The following is a 19257-nucleotide window of genomic DNA, read 5'->3' as shown; positions in this document are numbered from 1 at the left end:
CTGCTGGGCTGTCAGCCCCAAGAGGATGGGAACGAGGTCTCTTATATTCACCAGTGTGACCCCCGTGCCCAGCACAGAGCCTGGCCCCAAGCAGGTGCTCAATAAATATGGAGGGGTCTGGGACCCCAGAGACCAGCACCGTCTTCCATGCCCTTGCCCCTAAGGCAGTAAGATGTAGGAGAGAGCACTGCACTGGGAGTCTGGAGCCCTGGGGGCTCTACTCACCCATTCTTTCTTTTTTATATTTTCTAATTGTATTTTTTTCAATTTTAATTCAGTTTTTAAAGGTTGCTTTCTACTCATCCACCCTTTCCCGGAGGATTTGTTCAGGTGGCAGACCCTGTGCTGGGTTCTATGGGGATCCAGAGGTGAATAAGACACAGGCCCGCCTTTTTTGTGGGGGAGAGAAACGAAGCCAAAAGCCAGTCAGATTGTTGATCTGACCAAGGGCTGCCTAGGGGAGGAGGTGGCTTACTCTCCAGGGCCCAGAGCCCATCGCTGGGCAGGTGGCCTTGGAGCTGGCCTTTAAGGGTCCCACCATCCTTTAGGCAGAGTGTGTGTCTGTACAAAGGAGCATCTTGTGGACCTGCAGGGTGATGTGCGTGACGGAAGGTAGGGCTGCAGGGACGAGGGCAGCAGCCTGGCCATGGAGGGTCTTGGGTGCCACGGTGAGGGGTTTGGAGGTGGCTGGGAACCTTGAGGGGATTCTGAGCAGGTGAATGGCTGGAGGTGGGCAGGGAGAGCTCTCTCCTGACAATGTGGAGGAGGGACTGGAGGAGGAGCTGTGAGGCAGGAAAGCAGTTGGGAGGCTGCCCCAGGAGTCCAGGTGGGAGGCAATGGGAACCCCTGGTGTATGGCCCCCCCCACCAATTTGGGCTGTGTCTAATCTTGGGTTTTCTCAAAATGGGGTCTTCTGTGATACTCAAAGTTCTCCCAGATGGATGTGAGAGCCATTTATGAGGGAGGCAAAATCCATGGAGTGAAAGCCTGGCTTGGGGAATGGGGAGAGGAAGGGTGAGGCGTACTGAGCATCCTACCTGGGACTGCTCCCCTAAGTGCCTCCTCTAATGGACCTATGACCTTCTCTGAGCCTCAGTTTCCCCTCGTACCCTGTGAGGCAGTAGAGCAGAGTGGTCAAGGTGTTACCCTGGAGACAAACCGCTTGTGTTTGCAGCCTGGCTCTGCCGCTAACCAACTGTGGGATCTCGGCCAAGTTGCTCAATCTCTCTGTGCCTCAACTTTCTCATCTGTAAAATGGGGATAATGAGAGAACCTATTCCCCCCCCCCACAGGTCTGTGGAAGGCTTACATGAGACAGTGCGTATAAAGAACGGGAAACAATTCAAATAAATGTCAGCTGTGATCGCCTCTGTGCTCCCTGAGTCCCCAGTATTTCCTTGGTGATCCAGACTTGGAGTAAAATGGGGATGTGCCTCTCTGGCAGAGGGAGTGGACCTGGGGCTGAGAGAGGGCAGAAGCTGGCCCGTCACTGGGCTCTCCCGGCTCTAGCCACCCACTCAGCTCACGGGGGACAGCCAGTTTCACCAGGGGTGCCCTGGACACTCCGGGTAGTGGGCGGGGATGGAGGGGCTGCCCCACCCAATGCAGGACCTTTCCCATCCGTGGCCCTGGCCCCGTGAAAGCCAGCAGGGCCTGATACAGATGTCCAGATGTCCTCTGGTTGGGGTGGAGGGGAGTCCTATACCCAGGTGAGAATCACCTGCGGTCACCTCCTTTCCTTGCATCCATGGGGGCCACTCAGGAGATCCCTGTGGCTGGAGCCAGAGATCCTTGACTGAGAACCTTTGAGCATCACAAAAGATCCCTGTTTTCAGAATCCCTCTGTGTGAAAATCCAAGACCCAAAGCAAAGGACACCCCGCCCACCCACCCACGCACACCTGGGGACGTATTTTAAAGCCGCAGTGGCCTTTTGGGATGTGGTAAGAGGAGGCTAATTTCCTACTTGCTCTGCTGGTGGGTGGGCAAGTGAAGGACCTTCTCTGGACTGTGGGAAAACCTGCCAGAGAAGGCAGATAGCACTCAGAAGTTTGCCTGGGGGTCTAGAGACACAGCCACAGGTCTGGGGCACTGACCAGGGTGGCATTCAGGTATTATTTCATCATGGTTTGTTAATTAGCAGCTCATTTACAGGAAGTAGCCCAGAGTAGTGGAAAGAGCAGGGAGTCAGACACCTGGGCTCGACCCCCACTTCCCTGCTGTGTGATCTTTGGCGAGTGGCTTAGCCTCTCTGGGCTTCAGTTTTTCCATCTGCAAAATGGGCTGGTTGTCAATGCCAGACATTCAAATCACATTGGGAAAATGAGGCTAGGAAACCCCTGGACTGAGTTATTGCTGAAACATTCTGGGTCTTAGTTTCCTCATCTGTCCTATGGGTGCAGAACCTTGAAAGCCTTTTGGAGGTTAAGCAAGATAATATATGTAAAGTGTCTACACAGACTGGGCTGAGGAAGAGCATGGGGACCATGGTCCCCCCCATCCTGGTGACCAGAGGATTAAATGGGGTGATATCCGTAAAATGTCTTGCACAAACACTAAATGAATATTAGTTTTTGTCTCCTTCTCCTTCCTCTGCCCCTAAGAGACTTTGGGGCAGTGGGGAGAAAAGAGGGGCGGCGCTCCTTGGAAGGCAGTCCCTGGCTCGGCACAGAGCCAGCTCAGGGCTTCTGGGGGAGGGTGAAGTGAATGGATTGAATCGATGTTGTGGAAGCTTTGCTATTGAGAAACAGGAGGAAGGAAAAAACATCCCCCGAATGGGAGGGAAGCTGAGGGCAAGAGGAGCTGGTTTACAGAAACTTGTACTCCATGTATGCACCCCAGTTCCATCTGCGGGTACCTTGGGGGGTGGGGCTCAGGCAGTGAAACCTCCATCTCTCCTCTGACCGCAGATGCAAAGGTAGGGATTCTGGAGCCAGACCAGGTCCAGCTGGTCGCCTGGGCGAGTTGCTCTGAGACGTGCTTCGCTCCTCTGTGAGCTGGCTCAGTGCTCACTTTCAATTACTGCTAGCTGGCGTTATTCTCCTCCTCCCCCAAAAGGCAGGGATGCCGTCTTACTTCTGTGCAAGGTTGGTGTTCAGTAAAGATTCCCTTGCAAATGCCAGGCTTTTTCCAACCCTGGTCTGTTTCCTTGCCAGGATGCCCATGGCCAAGGCCCCCCAAGCAGCTGGCGGGCAGGGCGATGGAGGTGATGGAGAAGAGGCAGAGCCGGAGGGGATGTTTAAGGCCCCCGAGGACTCCAAGAGAAAAGTCCGCGACTACCTCCGCCTGGCTCCCCTGTGGCTGGCCCTGGTTGTGTTGGCATCAGTGGGGGTCCTGCTCTGGTATCTCCTAGGTAACTGCGGGGCCCTTGGGAGAGGTACCTGGGGAGGACTTGGCGTGGTCGAGGGGGCACAGCAGGGCAGATCAGGATTCCAGGCTCAGCAATGCCTAGAAACCACTGTGCGACCTTGGACATGCGCTTCTCTCTGATTCTCCGTTCCTGTCCCATGAGATGGGAGTGCAAGTTCCGTGCTGGGGCCTAGTGCCCGCAGTTCCCAGCAGCTGCGGAAGGAGGGCTCTCCCAGTGCCCAGTTCTCGTAAAGTGACAAGCTGAAGGGGTGTAAACATTGCCTCACCTTGCCTGCAGCCCTCCTGGGTTGCCCCTGGGGCTTGGAGCCACCTGGCTCAGCTGGAGGAGGCCCAGTGGTGCTGGTGGTGCCTGGCACCAATGAGTGCGTCTGCTCACTGGAGCCCGATCTGGGAGCTCTTCTAGGATGGGGACCATAGCTCTATCATCTTGGGGTCTCCAGGGCCCAGCATGAGTGGGAATGAAGGGGAGGGGGGCACAGAACTCAGGTGTCCAGGGGGGTGTCCATGCACGTAGATGGCTTTATACCCCAGCATGGGCACATGTGGAATTCAACCCAGAGGGAATGTGGGTGCGGGTGGGGGGAGGGAAAGAATGCCCAGAGCAGGTAGCTCAGGCATCTCCCATGTCCTGAATTTTGGCCCCTCCCTCTCTGGTATCACAGCCCTCTCAGTCAGTCCCCTGGAACCCCGGGAGCAACTGGCCCATGCTCTGGGTCCATTCGTCCATCCTTCTATTCATTCATTCAGTACTGAGGACCTCCTATATGCCAGCTCTGTGCCAGGCTGTAGAGATAGTTCTGTTCTCACCATAAAGCTTGGCATGTGCTAGGACAGAGAAAGCAGAGGGGGCCCCGGTGGAACCCTAGCAGGGACAGCCCACCTTGCCCAAGTGATCAGAGACCTCCCATTAAGCACTCTGCAAAAGTTAGATCATTTTCTTACTGACCGCATCTCCTGGTGGAACTTCAGGTCCACTGAAAGGAATGGGGACCCATTTTGGAGCAGCCACTGGGGAGATCAGCCTCGGCCCAGCTCTAAAGGGGGTCGAGGTGGGGGCGTATTCTGGAACCCCCGGGTTGAAGCTGTTAGGAAGCCTGGGTCTGATGAGGACCCACCTGCCGTGATGCCGGATGGATTGTGATTCTGTTCAGAGCCGAGCAACGCAGGCCGGGAGTGGAAGCTGTGTGCATTTCACCACCGGCAGGAAGCCGGCGCCCCAGATAACACGGGGCTGCTGAGGCCTCCTTAGGCTGTGGGATAATTAGTCTTAAGGGGAAACCATCGAGAGTCAGGCTGGAGGGCCAGGAGCTCACCTGCCAATTGTCTTTCTTCTCAGAGTCTGATTTCTCCTGACTACACTCCTAGAGTGAATCACCCCGCTGGGGGTGGGTGCTCTGTGGGGCTGAGGACCCAGGGGGTGCGTGCCCCAAAGCCTCCACTGAGGGAAGCCAACCCCTTCCCCAGAGGGATGAGGACAGAGGAGGCACTTTCGGAGATATGTGAACGATTCCTCCCGTGCTGGGCCAGGCTGTGCTCTGGGTACCGGGCACTGGACGAGGAGATGAGTCAGAGACACGCCGTGTCTGGTCTGGAAGGGGAGCTGGACGAGAGGCCTATTGCACTGGAACAGGATTTGCATTTGTCCCATTGGCAGCACGTGACCGGGCGCCTCCGTGCCTCCTCCTTGACACGTTATCCTTACTTGGCTTCCAGGGCGCCCACACTTTCTTTTCCCTCAGCTCATGGTGACTTCTCCTCCTCCTCCTCTCTGCTCCCCCCCAACCCCGACATTCCCTTATGCCCTGAAGATTCCCAAATTTTCATTTCCAGTCTGGGCCTCTCCCTTGAGCGCTACTGTATCACCGGGGCCTGCCCCTCCTCCAGGATGTCTAAGTGCATCTCAGACCCCACTGACAGTTAACTCTCTTGTGAATTGTCAGTCTACCTTTTGAGTATATTTTAAAGGGGCTTTCATATATATATATATATTTTTTGCGGTACGCGGGCCTCTCACTGTTGTGGCCTCTCCCGTTGCGGAGCACAGGCTCTGGACGCACAGGCTCAGCAGCCATGGCTCACGGGCCCAGCCGCTCCACGGCATGTGGGATCTTCCCGGACCGGGGCACGAACCCGTGTCCCCTGCATCGGCAGGCGGACTCCCAACCACTGCGCCACCAGGGAAGCCCCGGGGCTTTCATTTTTAATTGATGTTTACCAGTTGTTAATATAAAATGATATTGAACTATTGATTTTCCATGTTTCAGAGGCAATGTGTGTTTATATATGAGATTTTTGGAAGTTCGAGATGTTGAGAAAATGGTATATAACTTTAGGGTATCATCAATAGCGACCTAAGAGGGCTTCCCTGGTGGCGCAGTGGTTGAGAGTCCGCCCGCCGATGAAGGGGACGCAAGTTCGTGCCCCGGTCCAGGAAGATCCCACGTGCTGGGAGCGGCTGGGCCCATGAGCCATGGCTGCTAGGCCTGCACGTCTGGAGCCTGTGCTCCGCAACGGGAGAGGCCACAGCAGTGAGAGGCCCGCGTACCGCAAAAAATAAATAAATAAATAAAAATAGTGACCTAAGAAAATCCTTTAAAATTGAAAAAGAAATGGAGAGAACATCCCAGATGGTGGCCATTCCATCCTTCCCGTTGCTCCCCTAACTGCTCTCTTTCTTTTACTCCCCAGCCCCAATTTGCCACCAGCAAACCTGGTCCTCTCTAACCCCAAAACATACCCTGACTCCAATCACTTCTCTCCCTCTTCACTGCGCAGCCTGGTCCAGTCTCCCCTGGACCACTTTCACTTGACGGCTGCAGGAGCCTCCTGTAGTTCTCTCTGCTTCTGCCTTTGCCTCCTTAGAGCCTGTTCTCAACACAAAGGCAGAGGGATATTTTTACAAAGCAAATCAAATCATCTAACTTCTCTGCTTAGAGCCTCCCAGGGCTCCTGTCTCACTCAGAGCAAAAATCAAAGTCCTTCCAGGGTTGCAAGGCCCTACATGACCTCCCCCTCCCCCATGTCATCTCCTCCTGCTCTCCCCTAGCTCACTCCTTGCTGTTCCTCAAACATCCAGACAAGCTCCTGCCTCAGGGCCTTTGCACTTGCCGGTCTGCTGCCTGAAATGCTCGTCCCATAGATTAACATCCACATGGCTGATACCATCTCCCTCTTCTCTGGCCTCCAAGTTGCAGCCCACACCAGCCCTTGATTTCCACACCACTTACACCTCTAACGTGTTATGTCCTATGTTTGTTGTTTATTGTCTGTCTTTCTTGTTAGACTACAAGCTCTGAAGGACAGGTTTGTTTTTTCTTGATTATTTTGTTCATTGTTATACTGGTATATTCCCAAGTGCTCTAGGCCAGTCCCTAAACATAGCAGGTTCTCAATAAATATTTATTGAATGAATGAATAAATGACTGAATAGGGGTATAAACCCTGGGCTGTGGATCTATTGTCTTCACATCAGCCAAAACAATCTTTGCAAAACGGAAATCTGATGACGTCATCCCTGATTTTAAACCTTTCGTGGTTTCCCTTGCTCATTAGGGAAAGACCAAAATCTTGCCCTGCTGATGTCTCAATCTCTTATTATACCTCCGCCTATCTGACTGCTCCAGCCAAACAGGCTTTTGGCCCTGGTCCTTGCCATGATCCCTCTGTCGCAGGGCCTTTGCACGTGCTATTCCTGCTGCCCTGAAGGTACTTCCCTCTTTCCCCTCTTCCCAGTTTACTCTCCACTCCTCCCATCTCAGATGGAGGGTCACCCTGGCCCAGGTTTTCTTTGCCATGTCCCCCCCTCAATAGCAACTTGTGCTTCTTCAAGACGCTGCTGGCATATGAATCCCACAGGTTGTATGGTTACTGGGGGAACATCTGTCTTACCCACTACTGTCAGCTCCACACAGGGAGACCCGTCTGTCTTGGTTTATTAGTGTACCCCACATAGTAGGTGCAACCTGGACAACCCGCTGGACAACACAGAGGTGCTAAACCAAGGACTTGACCTACTGGGCCCATGTGGGTTTCTTGGCATCTATGTCCTGGACTGATCACCGTGTCAGCTTCTGCCTGGGAGCCTCTGGGACACCATTCACCAGTTGGCCTCTCTCCTCCCTGGCGTAGTGGGACCAGTCTGTCACTACACAAACTCTGAATGACAATGACAAAGATGATGATGGTGGTGGTGGTGCCTTGGAGACCTAAGATGCTGGAGGCTGAGCTGGGGGTTCAGGGTGGCAGAAGAAGGTGTGGGGGACACAGGAGCCGTCCCCATCTGTTCCCTTGGTTAACTTTGCTGGTTTCTTCCTGGGTAGGGCACAAGGCAGAGATGACGGTCAGCCAGGTGTACTCAGGCAGCCTCCGCGTGCTCAATCGCCACTTCTCCCAGGACCTTGCCCGCCGGGAGTCCAGTGCCTTCCGCAGTGAAACCACCAAAGCTCAGATGATGGTAGGAAGGATTGCGGGGATGGGAGGGAAGGATGGTGGGGACAGGAAGAGAGAGGGGAGGGGCCTGATCACGTCAAGCCAGTGGGTTAGTCCATCCAACACACTTACTGGGATCAGAGCCCTGTTCCAGGCACAATGGAAACGAGGTGGTGTAGGGTGGTGGGAAAGGTAGCGGGCTCTGGGGTCAAATGCACTTGGACTAAATCCTGATTGTGCCACTTAGTAGAAGCATGACCTTAGGAAATTAGGGCAGTGCAGGGATGCTGCCCGGACCCACCCACACACCCTCTGTTGCCGGGCAATGGCTTACTTCACTGGGGATGGTCTCCCATGGCCAGCACCTGCCACTCTTAGGTCGCAGGACAGCACCCTGAAGGGCGGGCCGGAAGTGCTGAGGAGTTATTCCCAGCAGCGACCCTCAGACGTGAGAGATGGAGAAGGTGGATAAATACCCCGGCTCCCTTGACCCTTGGTGGGAGCAGTTCTGAAGATGCCCCCGCAGTCTCTCAGAGGTCCCTGTTGGATGGCACCTCAGTTGCCACAGCTCTGGCCGGCACCTTCACAGCCGTGAACGGCTGCCTCCCTGCCCATCTGTCTTCCCCACCGGTGTTCCTTGGAATCACCTCCAAATAAACCGCCTGCCTCAGGACCCGCTTCTGGGAGACCCACCCAAGGCTCTCTTTCCTTTCGTGTAAAGTGGAGTGATAATAACAGTGCCTGTCTGTAGGGTTGTCGTGGGGTTGAAATGAGAGAGGAGAGCGTGGACGTTACCTCTACGCCGTTCAGAGTGCTTTAAGAACCCACAGTCCTGCCTTTCCACCCTGCCAGTGGCACTGCCACTGAACACGTGCAAAGACCAGCCAGCTCAGCTCCGTGGCTGGTGGCTGGGGCTGAGGAGGGGACTCGGGAGCCTAGTGGGGCTTCTCAGAGTCGAGGAGTGACTTTTGATGAGGGGGAGAGGCCACTGGTGGTCTGACTGAGGTCAGAGCTGGTAGACGTGGAGGTGTCAGGGGCAGTGCCCAGGTGTAGGGGGAGGGGTAAAAAGATGGAATGAGGTTTGCTTCCTGGCATGGCCACTGCCCACCGTGTGACCATGGGCAAGCCTCTCTACCCCATAGGCTCCTCTGTCAAGCAGGGCTGTTGGGAGGGGCAAAGGGCATCTCAGGGCAGGAGGGGATTTCTACAGAGGGTCACCAGGGGGCTCTGCTTTTTTCCCCTCCTTTTAGCTCAAGGAGCTCATTGCCAGCACCTGCCTGGGTACTTACTACAACTCTAGCTCCGTCTACTCCTTTGGGTGAGTCGCCTGGGCCCCACGACCGGCCCCTGCTAGAACTTTAGACTCAAAGAATGAAAGACACTGTAGGCTTCTGAGGCAATGGCTTCATGTTTTAAAATGGGGAAACTGAGGCACGGAGAGGAAACTTGGCTTCCTGCATGTGACCTCCCTTCACCCAGCTTGGCTTTCTCATCTGGAGAATAGGCACAATGGTGTGGTAGGGATTACCCTAGACAGTGGCCGTGGCGCCCTTAGCAACGGCCTGATGGGTATCAGGTGAGGACATGGAGGAGTGGTAGGCAGCTGTCCCATTCACTTATGACAGGGTCCGTGGCACACAACCTAACCTCTCGTGCCTCAGTTTTCTCATCTGTGAAATGGGGCTGTTGAGAGCCCCTCCCTCAGAGGTTGTTAGGAGACTTCCAAGTGATAGTGGAGAGCAGACCCTGACAAGTAGTAAGCGCTCAATGCGCATGAGCCGCAGTTGGTGTCCTCCCCCAGCTCCCATCAGGAGCAGGGTGCTGGGCGGGGCCCAAAGTCCAGGCTCCGCCCCCAGCCCCTCTCGCTGCTGCCACATCAGGGAGGGACCGCTCACCTGCTTCTTCTGGTTCATCCTCCAAATCCCCGAGCACCGCCGGCCGATGCTGAACCCCGAGGTGGTGCGGGCCCTGCTGGTGGAGGAGCTGCTGTCCACGGCCAACAGCTCGGCCCCTGTTCCCTACAGGGCCGAGTATGAGGTGGACCCCGAGGGCCTGGTGATCCTGGGTCAGTACTGGGGACAGGGAACGTGGGACGGTCTGGCAAGGCCTGGGAAGGCTGCTGCCAGGGCTGGGATGCTCTCGGGGATGGGCCCCCCACTGAGTGGCCAGGAGCCAGGACTGAGGGGCGGGGGCATGGGGGAGGATGGGCAGTCAGGGTCAATGTCAGACAGGCTGGCTCTGATAGTCTCTTCTATTTTTACTTTGTATTTCATTTTATTTATTTATTTTTGATCTGTTTATTTGTTCGTTTCCTTTTAACAGAAGCCAGTGTGAAAGACATAGTTGCACTGAATTCCACGCTGGGTACGCGACTTTGGTTTTTCCTCCCCACTTTCCTTTTGAGTTGGTGTTTTCCTTGGTTTGGTTGAGTGTCAGGGGTCCACATGGCTTCTATGGGTGCAGGAGGCATGGTCTGGGGTTACCCAGGGGGCACCACGGTGGCCTCAGTGATGGGTCCTGAGCGAGACTGGGGGCTTGTGGGGGGAGGGGAGGAGGTGTTGTGCACATGTGAACACGTGTGTGTGTGTGCGTGTGTCTCTTGTACAAAAGTGTGTGTGTGTTGTGTGTGTGGGGGGTGAGCGAGTAGCAGATTTATTTGCACATCAATGTGACCCTACTTTTCTATCATGGAATTCCATTTGCCCACAATCTACCATTTCCACTGATGGTAGAAAATAATCTTGCCAATTCGAGGTATATCAATCACTTTGGCTTTAAAACTTGGTCTTTGGGAGATATTTCTGTCACATTCAAGGATACTCCCTCCAACTTTTCCTTCCCTTTCTCAGCCAGCCAGGCTAATCTGTCCTCTCCTCCCACCCCACCCCATGCCCTATTGCTAGAGTCACCTTGCTTTTCTCCAAGGGGCTCCAGTCTTCCCACTGAACCCTGGGAAGCAAAGCACCAGCAGGGCCACCATGCTGCACAACGCCAGGGAGCACTGCCCACATTATGGTCTGTGTGACTGGAGACTCCTGCACTTGTGCAGTGCATCACCTAGGCTACTGTACCCTGTGGCTCTGAGCATGAGTTCCAAAATTCCCAGATTCTTCCTAGACTACCTAGGGAGGCAGAGTTGAAATCCTGGTTATACCTTTTCTGACCTTCCTCTCCTGCCATGTGGCTGGTCACATGCTTATTTCCTTGGTGAATGGAGGTGGTGGAGTCAAAGGACAATTTTCAAATACTGAAAATCATGATTCTCATACAAAGATATGAGCATATGTCAAAGATTTATTTAACTCACCGATGAAGGGACCAGTAGGATGTTCCCTCCTTGTGTCCAAAGGAGAGCACGAGAAACAGATCTTGTGCTTATCTGTCATCTGTCTATCATCTAACACTGCATTGGTGCACATGTTGCTCTGACCCTTGGTCTGGAATGGGCCTTTCCATTGCCCTTGGTTGTGCCGGGTGTCCACGTGTCCCCAAGTTTCTGGCAGCTGCTTTATCATGATCCTTATTTAGTTCAGTGCATGTCCAGAGCCCCTGCCCTCCTGGAGTGCAATGCCTAATGGGGCGAGGGTGACAATTCAAGTCCTTTAAACGGGCTTTTGGGGCAGTTTATCCATGCCAGGCCCCATGCCTGCTCTGAAGACACCAGCTGACCGTGTCCTCACCCCTGCCCTCGGAGGAGCTCTGAGCCCCATGAGGGAGACACACACATAAACAGAATCTCACATCACCTAGTGCCAGGGCTAGAATAGAGGTCCTGGAGGCAGCGCAGAAAGGGAATCGTTCTGCCCTGGGGACAGAGGTGGACCCTGGGGGCTGTGAGCCAAAGCAGAGGAAGGGATGTGCTTCTAGAGGGAGGAAGGAGTTGCTCCTGACCGGGGGGTCCTGGAAGGCTTCATGGAGGAGGGGGCAACAGACTCAGGATTGGGGGGTAGGTAGGAATCTGTCAGGTCCAGCGGGGAAGGGGCCAGGTGAGGAGAACACAGAAGGCCGTTTCATTTACTTTCGCCCAGGCTCCCCAAAGATGTTTCTGATTATCAACAGAGACCAGCACATCCCTCTCTACTTAATTTGCTTCACAAAAAAAGTAATTATTAAAATGGCAAAAGCAAAGCATCACCTTGGAGCAAGATTTAAAGAATATAAACGCCTAGGAACAGCCAGGTACCTTTCCCCAGGGGTCCTGACCCTTCCCCTTGCAGATGTCAGAGCTCTCTCCCTGGGGAGGTCGGCTCCCCAGCTGGAGTCAGGATGGCCAGGGAAGAGGGCGTTGAGCAGGAGGCAGCAGTATCAGAGCAAAGCCTGTTCACTCACCTCCATTCCCTTCCTGGTCCTCAGAACCACACAGAGAAGGAGGTGGGGCAGGGGTTAGTACTTTGTCCATTTGACGGAACTCAGGGTGGCTGAGTGACTGGCCCAGAGTCACGCAGCCGATAAGAGGTGGTGCCGGGACGACCACCCAGCGTCTGGACTCCCCGCATACCAGGCTGCCTCCCACATCCGGGGCTTACTCCCGAATCCTTACTGCTTCCTGGCAGAGCACCCATCCTCCCTGCTTCACAGGCTCATCATGATGACGTTTAAACGACATACTTATGGCAGCATACTAGCTTGAGCTCACTTCCTCTACCCGGGCTGCCTCCCAGCCCCACTGGAACACACTCCCTTCTCTCCACCTGAAATGAAGCCCTCAGCCCGCTCCCTTTATTGCTTGGCCATTCCACTGGTCTCCCGGCCTCCTCAGCTTTGCTCCCAGTAGCCAGAGGAGTCTGTGATCCAAGCCCGACCGTGTCCCAGCCCTGCCTAACCTTCCATGGCTCCCACGGCCGCAGGAGGAAAAGGCTTCTCTCCTGGGCGTGATCTGGGTCCTGCCTCCCTCCTCCCACTTGCCCTCCTGACTCAAAGTCCCCTGTCCGCGCTGGCCTGCGGCCCTTTCCTTACTCTGTGACCTCCCAGGACTTCCCTGGGAGCCCTCACTTCTGAGCTATTCCGCCCAGTGCCTGCATCTTTCCCTGCTGCTCTCCTTGCTCCCGGAAAGTGACGGGACCTTTCTCTGGCACTCGCCTGGCATGGCGAGCTCAGTGAGTGCTAAGGGAACGAATGAATGAACCAATGAATGAGTGCATGGTTGAGGAGGCTGGGGATGGAGCAGTAGGGAAACAGAAAGCTGGGATATAGCATATCTGGGCTGACCCCCATCCAGCTACTCTCCCTGCCCCACCCCTGCTTGGGTGAGGACCTGACAGGGCTGGGCCCACCGCGGGTCTCTCCTCCCAGCTAACAGGGGTCAGGGGGCCTGTCCCTCTCCCCACTCCAGGCTGCTACCGCTACAGCTACGTGGGCCAGGGCCAGGTCCTCCGGCTGAAGGGTCCCGACCCCCTGGCCTCCAGCTGCCTGTGGCACCTGCAGGGCCCCGAGGATCTCATGCTCAAACTCCGGCTGGAGTGGATGCTGGCTGACTGCCGGGACCGGCTGGCCATGTATGATGTGGCTGGGCCCCTCGAGAGGAGGCTTATCACCTCGTGAGTCCCTGGGAGGGCAGTGGGGGGAAGGTTGGGAAGGGGGTGACGGTGTGGGGTCAAAGCCACATCCAGTGTTCTGAGACAAGGGGCTGTGTGACCCCAGGCCCTGGTATTTGGTATCCGGGAGACAGTGAGGCCAGCCCAGAGGGAGATGGTGAGAGGAGACTGGAAAAGGCTATGTGCTGTGAGCAATCCCCTTCCCCTCCCCCAGCCTCAGTTTCCCCATTTGTAACAAAACAGGTGTACTAGATGACCCCTAAGGTCAGCTCTGGGAGGCGACGTGATCTTGTTAGAATGCTCCAGAGTCTGGCAGCCCCAGACTTCCAACCATACTCTACTGCTTTCTAGCAGTGTGCTGTAAGCCAAGTTACTTTGCCTCTCTGCGCCTCAGTTTCCTCACCTGTAAAATGTGTGCACAGCCATGCCTACCTTGCAGGGTTATTGTGAGGATTTAAATCAGACCTGCTGGGCCAGGCTCCTCACACATAGTAATGCTGTCCATTATTACTGTACATTAAATGTATCCGTTAAACATCCAGTAGCTATCCATTACTACTATCATTATATATAGTCGAGTTGGGGCTGAGTAACGAAGGGCATGGAATGCCAGGAGCTATCTGAACTTTAATACTTGCTAAGTGAGGAACTAACAGAAAGTTCTTGAGCAGAGGAGAAGGGCTTTAGGATATGACATGGAATGCAGGAGGCGGGCAGGTGGTGGGCTGTGGGGAGACCATGAAGGGGCTGGAAATGGCCTTGGCCTCCAGGAGCCTGATCACCCCCCCACTGGGTGGGAGAGGGGAGTAGGTCTGTAGGAGGTCAGGGGACACCCTGGGGCACCCGGCTGCTGCATCCTCTGTCTTTCTCAGGCACCCAGCTTCCAGCTTTCGGGATGGGGGTGGGACCTGCATGTTCAAGATCAAGGGCAGTCCTGAAGGGCGAGCTGGGTGAAGGTTCTCCCCGGCCCCCTCCCCCGGGGCCTCTCTCACTCTCCAGGGTCTGAGGCTGGCTCTCATCTGCAGCCCTCCCCCCGCCCCCCCACAGCCCTGCCACGTGCTGACCGCAATCTGGCGTGTGCGTGGGCTGGGTTCCTGGAGGGCTCTGGGGAGCCCAGAGAAGCCAGACGCAGCTCATTTCCAGGACTGATGAGGGTGGGAACGCTTCAGCGCTTCCCCTGGGGCTTCTCCAAGCGCCCCCCGCAGCCTGCTGTTGCAGAGGGGACCTGACTGCCGGCTCAGCTCTGTCCCTACTCACAGTGGCACCAAGTGGCTCACTCCGTCTCAGACCCTTGGAGAAGGTGTAAAATGATGGGTCAGACAAGACTGGGGAGGTCCTCAGACTTGCACCCCAGACCATGAAGGGGGGACTTTGGTGGTAATGGGGAGACGCGGGGGCGGGGTTGGAGGGCGGGGGGAGCTGGTGGGACCTCCACCAACTTTCACCTCGTTTTAGTTACAACAAGGGCTCAGCTGCTAAGTAAATAAAAGAAATCCCCAATATTAAAAGAAACCGTTAAAGGCGACCTCAGGTCCCTCTTAATCCGAATATCTTACCTCCCACCTCCTGGAGGAGAGGAGCAGTGGAGGCGGGGAGGGCCTGGTACCGCCGGGTGGACCCCTCCGCCCGGCCCCCGCAGTGAGATCAAGCCAGCGGAGTGGGGACCAGTGCCTGGGCAGGCGGAGGCCAGGGGAAATGCCCCTTCCCAGGACCCTGGGGCACCAGGACCCTCCTGGGGAAATTCCTGGGATTGCTCAGTCTTCCCTCCACAGTGGCCAGCGTTGCCAGGGCTGCTGTGGGTGGTGTTTTTGAGGCTGTGCTTGGATTTCTCGCACTTCCCTGGGTGCCTGCAGCCCCCCCACGTGGCCGCCCACTCCCATCAGTCAAGGCCAGAGCTCCAGGGCTGGCGCCGGCCAGGCAGTACCCCGCAGCTGGATGCTGGCGTGCCCCCTCCGGGGGAAGCAGGGTTATTAGCTTTCTGGGAATTGGTCTACCGATTAGCAAGGGCTCCAGAGAATTCTGTCGGAGGCAAGGGGAAGTTTGGCAGATGTTGGCAAAGAGTGAGGGAGAGGGAAGCCGGGAGCACTCCACCTGAGATGGGCCGACCATGCGCATGGACACAGCAGGGGCGCCAGACGCCGTCACAGGCAATGCCTAGCGTGGGTCTGTCTCTGCTGTGGACCCAGGGTGGGGCCTTGGCACGTTCGTGAGCCTGGGTTTCCCCACCTGGAAACCAAGCGGTTGACCTTGACAATCTCTGAAAAGCCTTTTCAGGGCTGACATTCCTCTAAGAGTCTAGAATTCTAAGATACTGCTATTTCCTCTGTGCCTCCCCCATGGCAGGTTCTGGGTAGAATCCTGGGGTGCCCAAGGGATCACCAGACCGCACACCTGTCTTCTCTCTGTTCCAGCCCAGAACAGGGCCAGGGGTCAGGTGTGGCCAGCCAGCGGGTATAGTGCCAGTCTGGTCTGCCTGCTGGGCACTCAGGGGTCACAGGGATTCTGAGGGGGTGGAGGGGCGCTATGGGCCTGGAATGAGCCATCACAGTCGAATTGTAAGCTCCAGAAGTCTGGGTAACCTTTTGGCTTCTCTCCCCTGAGGAGCTGGCCTGACCCTTACAGGGCCTCCAGTCAGCCCCCTGGGCCAGTGACGGTCAGACACCTGCCTGAGGACACACAGCAGACTAGCCGAAGACCCAGATGTATAGGCTGCCAATCCCTCCTCCTCTGCTCCTCCCGGAAACCCGCTGCCCTCCCTGATGCCCGTCTCAGACCCTGCCTCCCCCGTCGCCACCTTTCTCTGTCCCACCAGGGTCTATGGCTGCAGTCGCCAGGAGCCCGTGGTGGAGGTCCTGGCATCGGGCGCCATCATGGCGGTGGTCTGGAAGAAGGGCCTGCACAGCTACTATGACCCCTTCGTGCTCTCCGTGCAGCCCGTGGCCTTCCAAGGTGAGGGGTCAGGGGTCCCTAGGGGATGGGAGGGGCACAGTGGCAGAAGGCAGGGGTGCTCCTCGGGCTTGCCTTCACCTTCTTTGCTCTGGTTGGGGATGGGATGGGGGAGGGAAGGTTCTGGAAGTGCCTCTGCTCTCCAACCTCACCCCCACCCCTGGACCCCCTTTATCTCTCTCTATTCTCGCTCCATTTCCCCCACCTTCTCCCTCACCCCCTCCCCTGCCCCTCTCTCCCTCCCTCCCTCATCTCCCCCTCATTCTCTCTCCTGCCCTCTTTCTGACTCTTTCTTTCCTGAGGTTACTGTCTGTCTGCCCTCCTCTCTCTGTCCTCCCCTGCCCCCTCTTCCCTCTGCACCCACCCTGGCTGAGCCTGGAGCGTGGGGTCCACCAGACAACCCTCTCACACCAAAGGCCAACCACACAGTCGTCCCTGGAGATGGCTCAGGGGAGGGCGATTCACAGCATTCCTTGGGAAAGGGTCCCCCAGGCTGCCCCACTGAGACTCCCCCACTCTCCTCCTGCTTCAGATTCCCCCTCCTCCACCCCCTTTCTCAGGAAGAGCACGTCCCACCCTTCACACCCGATGGCTGGCTGTCCTGGGCTGTCCTGGGCTCAGTGGAAGGGAGGGTTGTAAACAGGAACTACACAAAGAGCCTCTCCCCGCCTCTGCCGTCAGTCTGCCTCTTCCCACCGGCTTTCCCCTCCATCCCCTGGTGTCCACCCCACTGGTCTCCTGCTGGTGGCCCAGGTCCACAGGTGACCCCTGGGAGTCCCTGGAGCTAAAGAGGTGCCATTGCTGCCCATTCTCATGGACGTCTCTGACATAGCTCTACGGGGAGGGAATGGGGGCTTTAGGGCCCCTGACTTCCATGGAAGGTGTTGTGCTAGCTGGGAACACACCTGCTGCCCATGCCTCACCCTCTCACTGTGTGACGTCAGCCAAGTGGCTCCTCTTCCCCAAACCTCATGTTTGAAAAGGGGAACGATTCTCCCTCCCCAACCCCCGTAACTGTGAGGCTGGCGCAGCAGTGAGCACATTCAGTAAACCGTGAAGGGTTGCACAGCTGATGTCAGCAGCGAACATTTATTGAGCACTTACTACATACCACGTCTGTTTAATCCACTCCACTGCCCTATGAGGTATGTACTGTTATTGTCCCTGTTTCACAGATGAGGAAACTGAGGCCCAAGGTCACACATTCACACTCAGTCATCAGGCTGTACTGTTTAGTGGCAGTAGGGGGCATGGGTTTCAGCTGCCCCCCACCTGCTGGCAGGTGCAGCGGGGTGGGTCCAAGGCACCCTGTGTAACTTCTGTTCTCCGGGCCAAGCCTGTGAGGTGAATCTGACCCTGGAAGGCCGGCTGGAGCTGCAGGGCGTCCTCAGCACGCCATACTTCCCCAGCTACTACTCACCCAGCACCCACTGCTCCTGGCACCTCACGGTGAGCCCACCTACCCTCTGCCCAGAGCACCCTATAGACCTCCGGGGATCCCAGCTGGGAGGGGAGCACTGTCCTGCCTCTGCTGAAGCACCCACAGGCTGAGCTCTGGGTACAAATCCTTCCAGGGCGGGTGGGATGGCTCTGTTGCCATGGCGACGCCTGTTTGCTGAGTGACTGACAGACCTCAGCCCCAGCTGGCACTCTGTGTTGGCAGGCCCCTTCCCCGCTTTGTTGCCCTGGGAGGTGGGACCCCCGCCTGGCCGCAGCCCACGGGCCGCCTGGTGACTGGCTCCTCTGTCCCAGGTGCCCTCCCTGGACTACGGCTTGGCCCTCTGGTTTGACGCTTACACTCTGCGGAGGCAGAAATACGACACGCCGTGCACCCAAGGCCAGTGGACCATCCAGAACCGGAGGTACCCGCCCGGAACCCCCTTCCCGTCCCTGCAGGTAACCCCCTCGGGAGCCCAGGTCTGGGACCTCAGAGGGGCATCATGCCTGTTGCCTCACCCTTGATCCAGTCCCTGTCCCGGCCCCCAGCCCAGGCCTCAGCCTCCCCTCCTGCCACCCAGAAGTCTCAGACACACATTTGTCATCAGCCACCTTGGATGTTGGTCCTAGTTAGAGTGAAATGGTTTCATTTCCTTGGGTGCTGTCACCCCAAATCCTTAAGTGAGGTGATGCAGAGCCACAGGACCCAGCAGTGCTAGGGTGCCTTTCCCTAAACCCACACAAGTGCAAATGGAGACACCTCTTGCCTTATCCCGCTCCCTGCTGTTGGCCACATTCAAGCGGCTTCCCGGCTGTGAAGCTGCAGAGCCAGCGCCCATGCTGCTCTTGCTAACCCGACCGCTTCCCAGGGCCACCCTGAGTCACCCGTGCCCCCTGTGGGGCGCCAGCCCTTGCTCTCTGTCCTGCCCTTGGACCCCCGGTGTCAAAGTTCCTGAGGAAGAATTGAGTCCCTTGGGGAGGTGGGCAGGACACAGCGTGGCCAGGCCACCCTCTGGTCGGCGTGCTGCAGTTTGATCAGTCGGATGAAGGCTGGGAAATGCCCACTGCGGCTGGCACCCTGTGGGCCACTGTTGGTCCTGAGAGCTGCAAGGGAAGCAGGGAATGGAGGCAGTGCAGACGCGCTTTCCCTGGTCTGGGGAGTGAAGGAGAGAACTAGGGCATTCAAGGGAGGGGATATTTACAATGGGAGGGGCTCTGTGTCTAAATGCTGTGCCGGAGCGTCCCTTAGAGGCAGGGAGGATGGGTCAGGCACAGGGGATAACGAGGCAGGAGGGGAGTGGGGGGCATGGAGGGAAAGCAGAAGGACACCCTCCCATGGCTCCATTTTTGCAGGGGAGACAGAGGCTTGGGGAGAGAGAAGGGATCTCAAAGTAGCCTTGCAGATCTGGGGAGACCCCTCCCCACCTGCGGTCCAGAGATACTGAAGAGAAGATTCTACATCTAGTAGCAGATTGGGCCTCTGCTTGCCTTCCAACCCTGAGCTCCTAGGGGTCTAACGGAGGCTGGGATTCTAGTATGCAAGG

General features: G+C 56.5%; 1 protein-coding gene across 1 annotated transcript in view; it reads left to right on the top strand.

The window, feature by feature from the left end:
- Window positions 1-2968: 2968 nt before the first annotated feature.
- TMPRSS6 (transmembrane serine protease 6) overlaps window positions 2969-19257 on the top strand; it is a 31870-nt gene continuing 15581 nt past the window's right edge. The window contains exons 1-9 of the mRNA XM_089921287.1: window positions 2969-3351; window positions 7688-7821; window positions 9047-9114; window positions 9677-9861; window positions 10119-10160; window positions 13129-13333; window positions 16143-16279; window positions 17613-17725; window positions 18029-18138. Coding sequence (XP_089777413.1) covers window positions 3063-3351; window positions 7688-7821; window positions 9047-9114; window positions 9677-9861; window positions 10119-10160; window positions 13129-13333; window positions 16143-16279; window positions 17613-17725; window positions 18029-18138 — 1283 coding nt within the window. The 5' untranslated portion in view covers window positions 2969-3062. The remainder of the gene's footprint in view (window positions 3352-7687; window positions 7822-9046; window positions 9115-9676; window positions 9862-10118; window positions 10161-13128; window positions 13334-16142; window positions 16280-17612; window positions 17726-18028; window positions 18139-19257) is intronic.

The sequence above is a fragment of the Delphinapterus leucas genome, chromosome 11, assembly GCF_059928025.1.
Source record: "Delphinapterus leucas isolate spDelLeu-1000000601 "Yukka" chromosome 11, BTC_Dleu_Yukka2, whole genome shotgun sequence".
NCBI lineage: Eukaryota > Metazoa > Chordata > Mammalia > Artiodactyla > Monodontidae > Delphinapterus > Delphinapterus leucas.
This window is presented reverse-complemented; position numbering and strand designations above follow the sequence as displayed.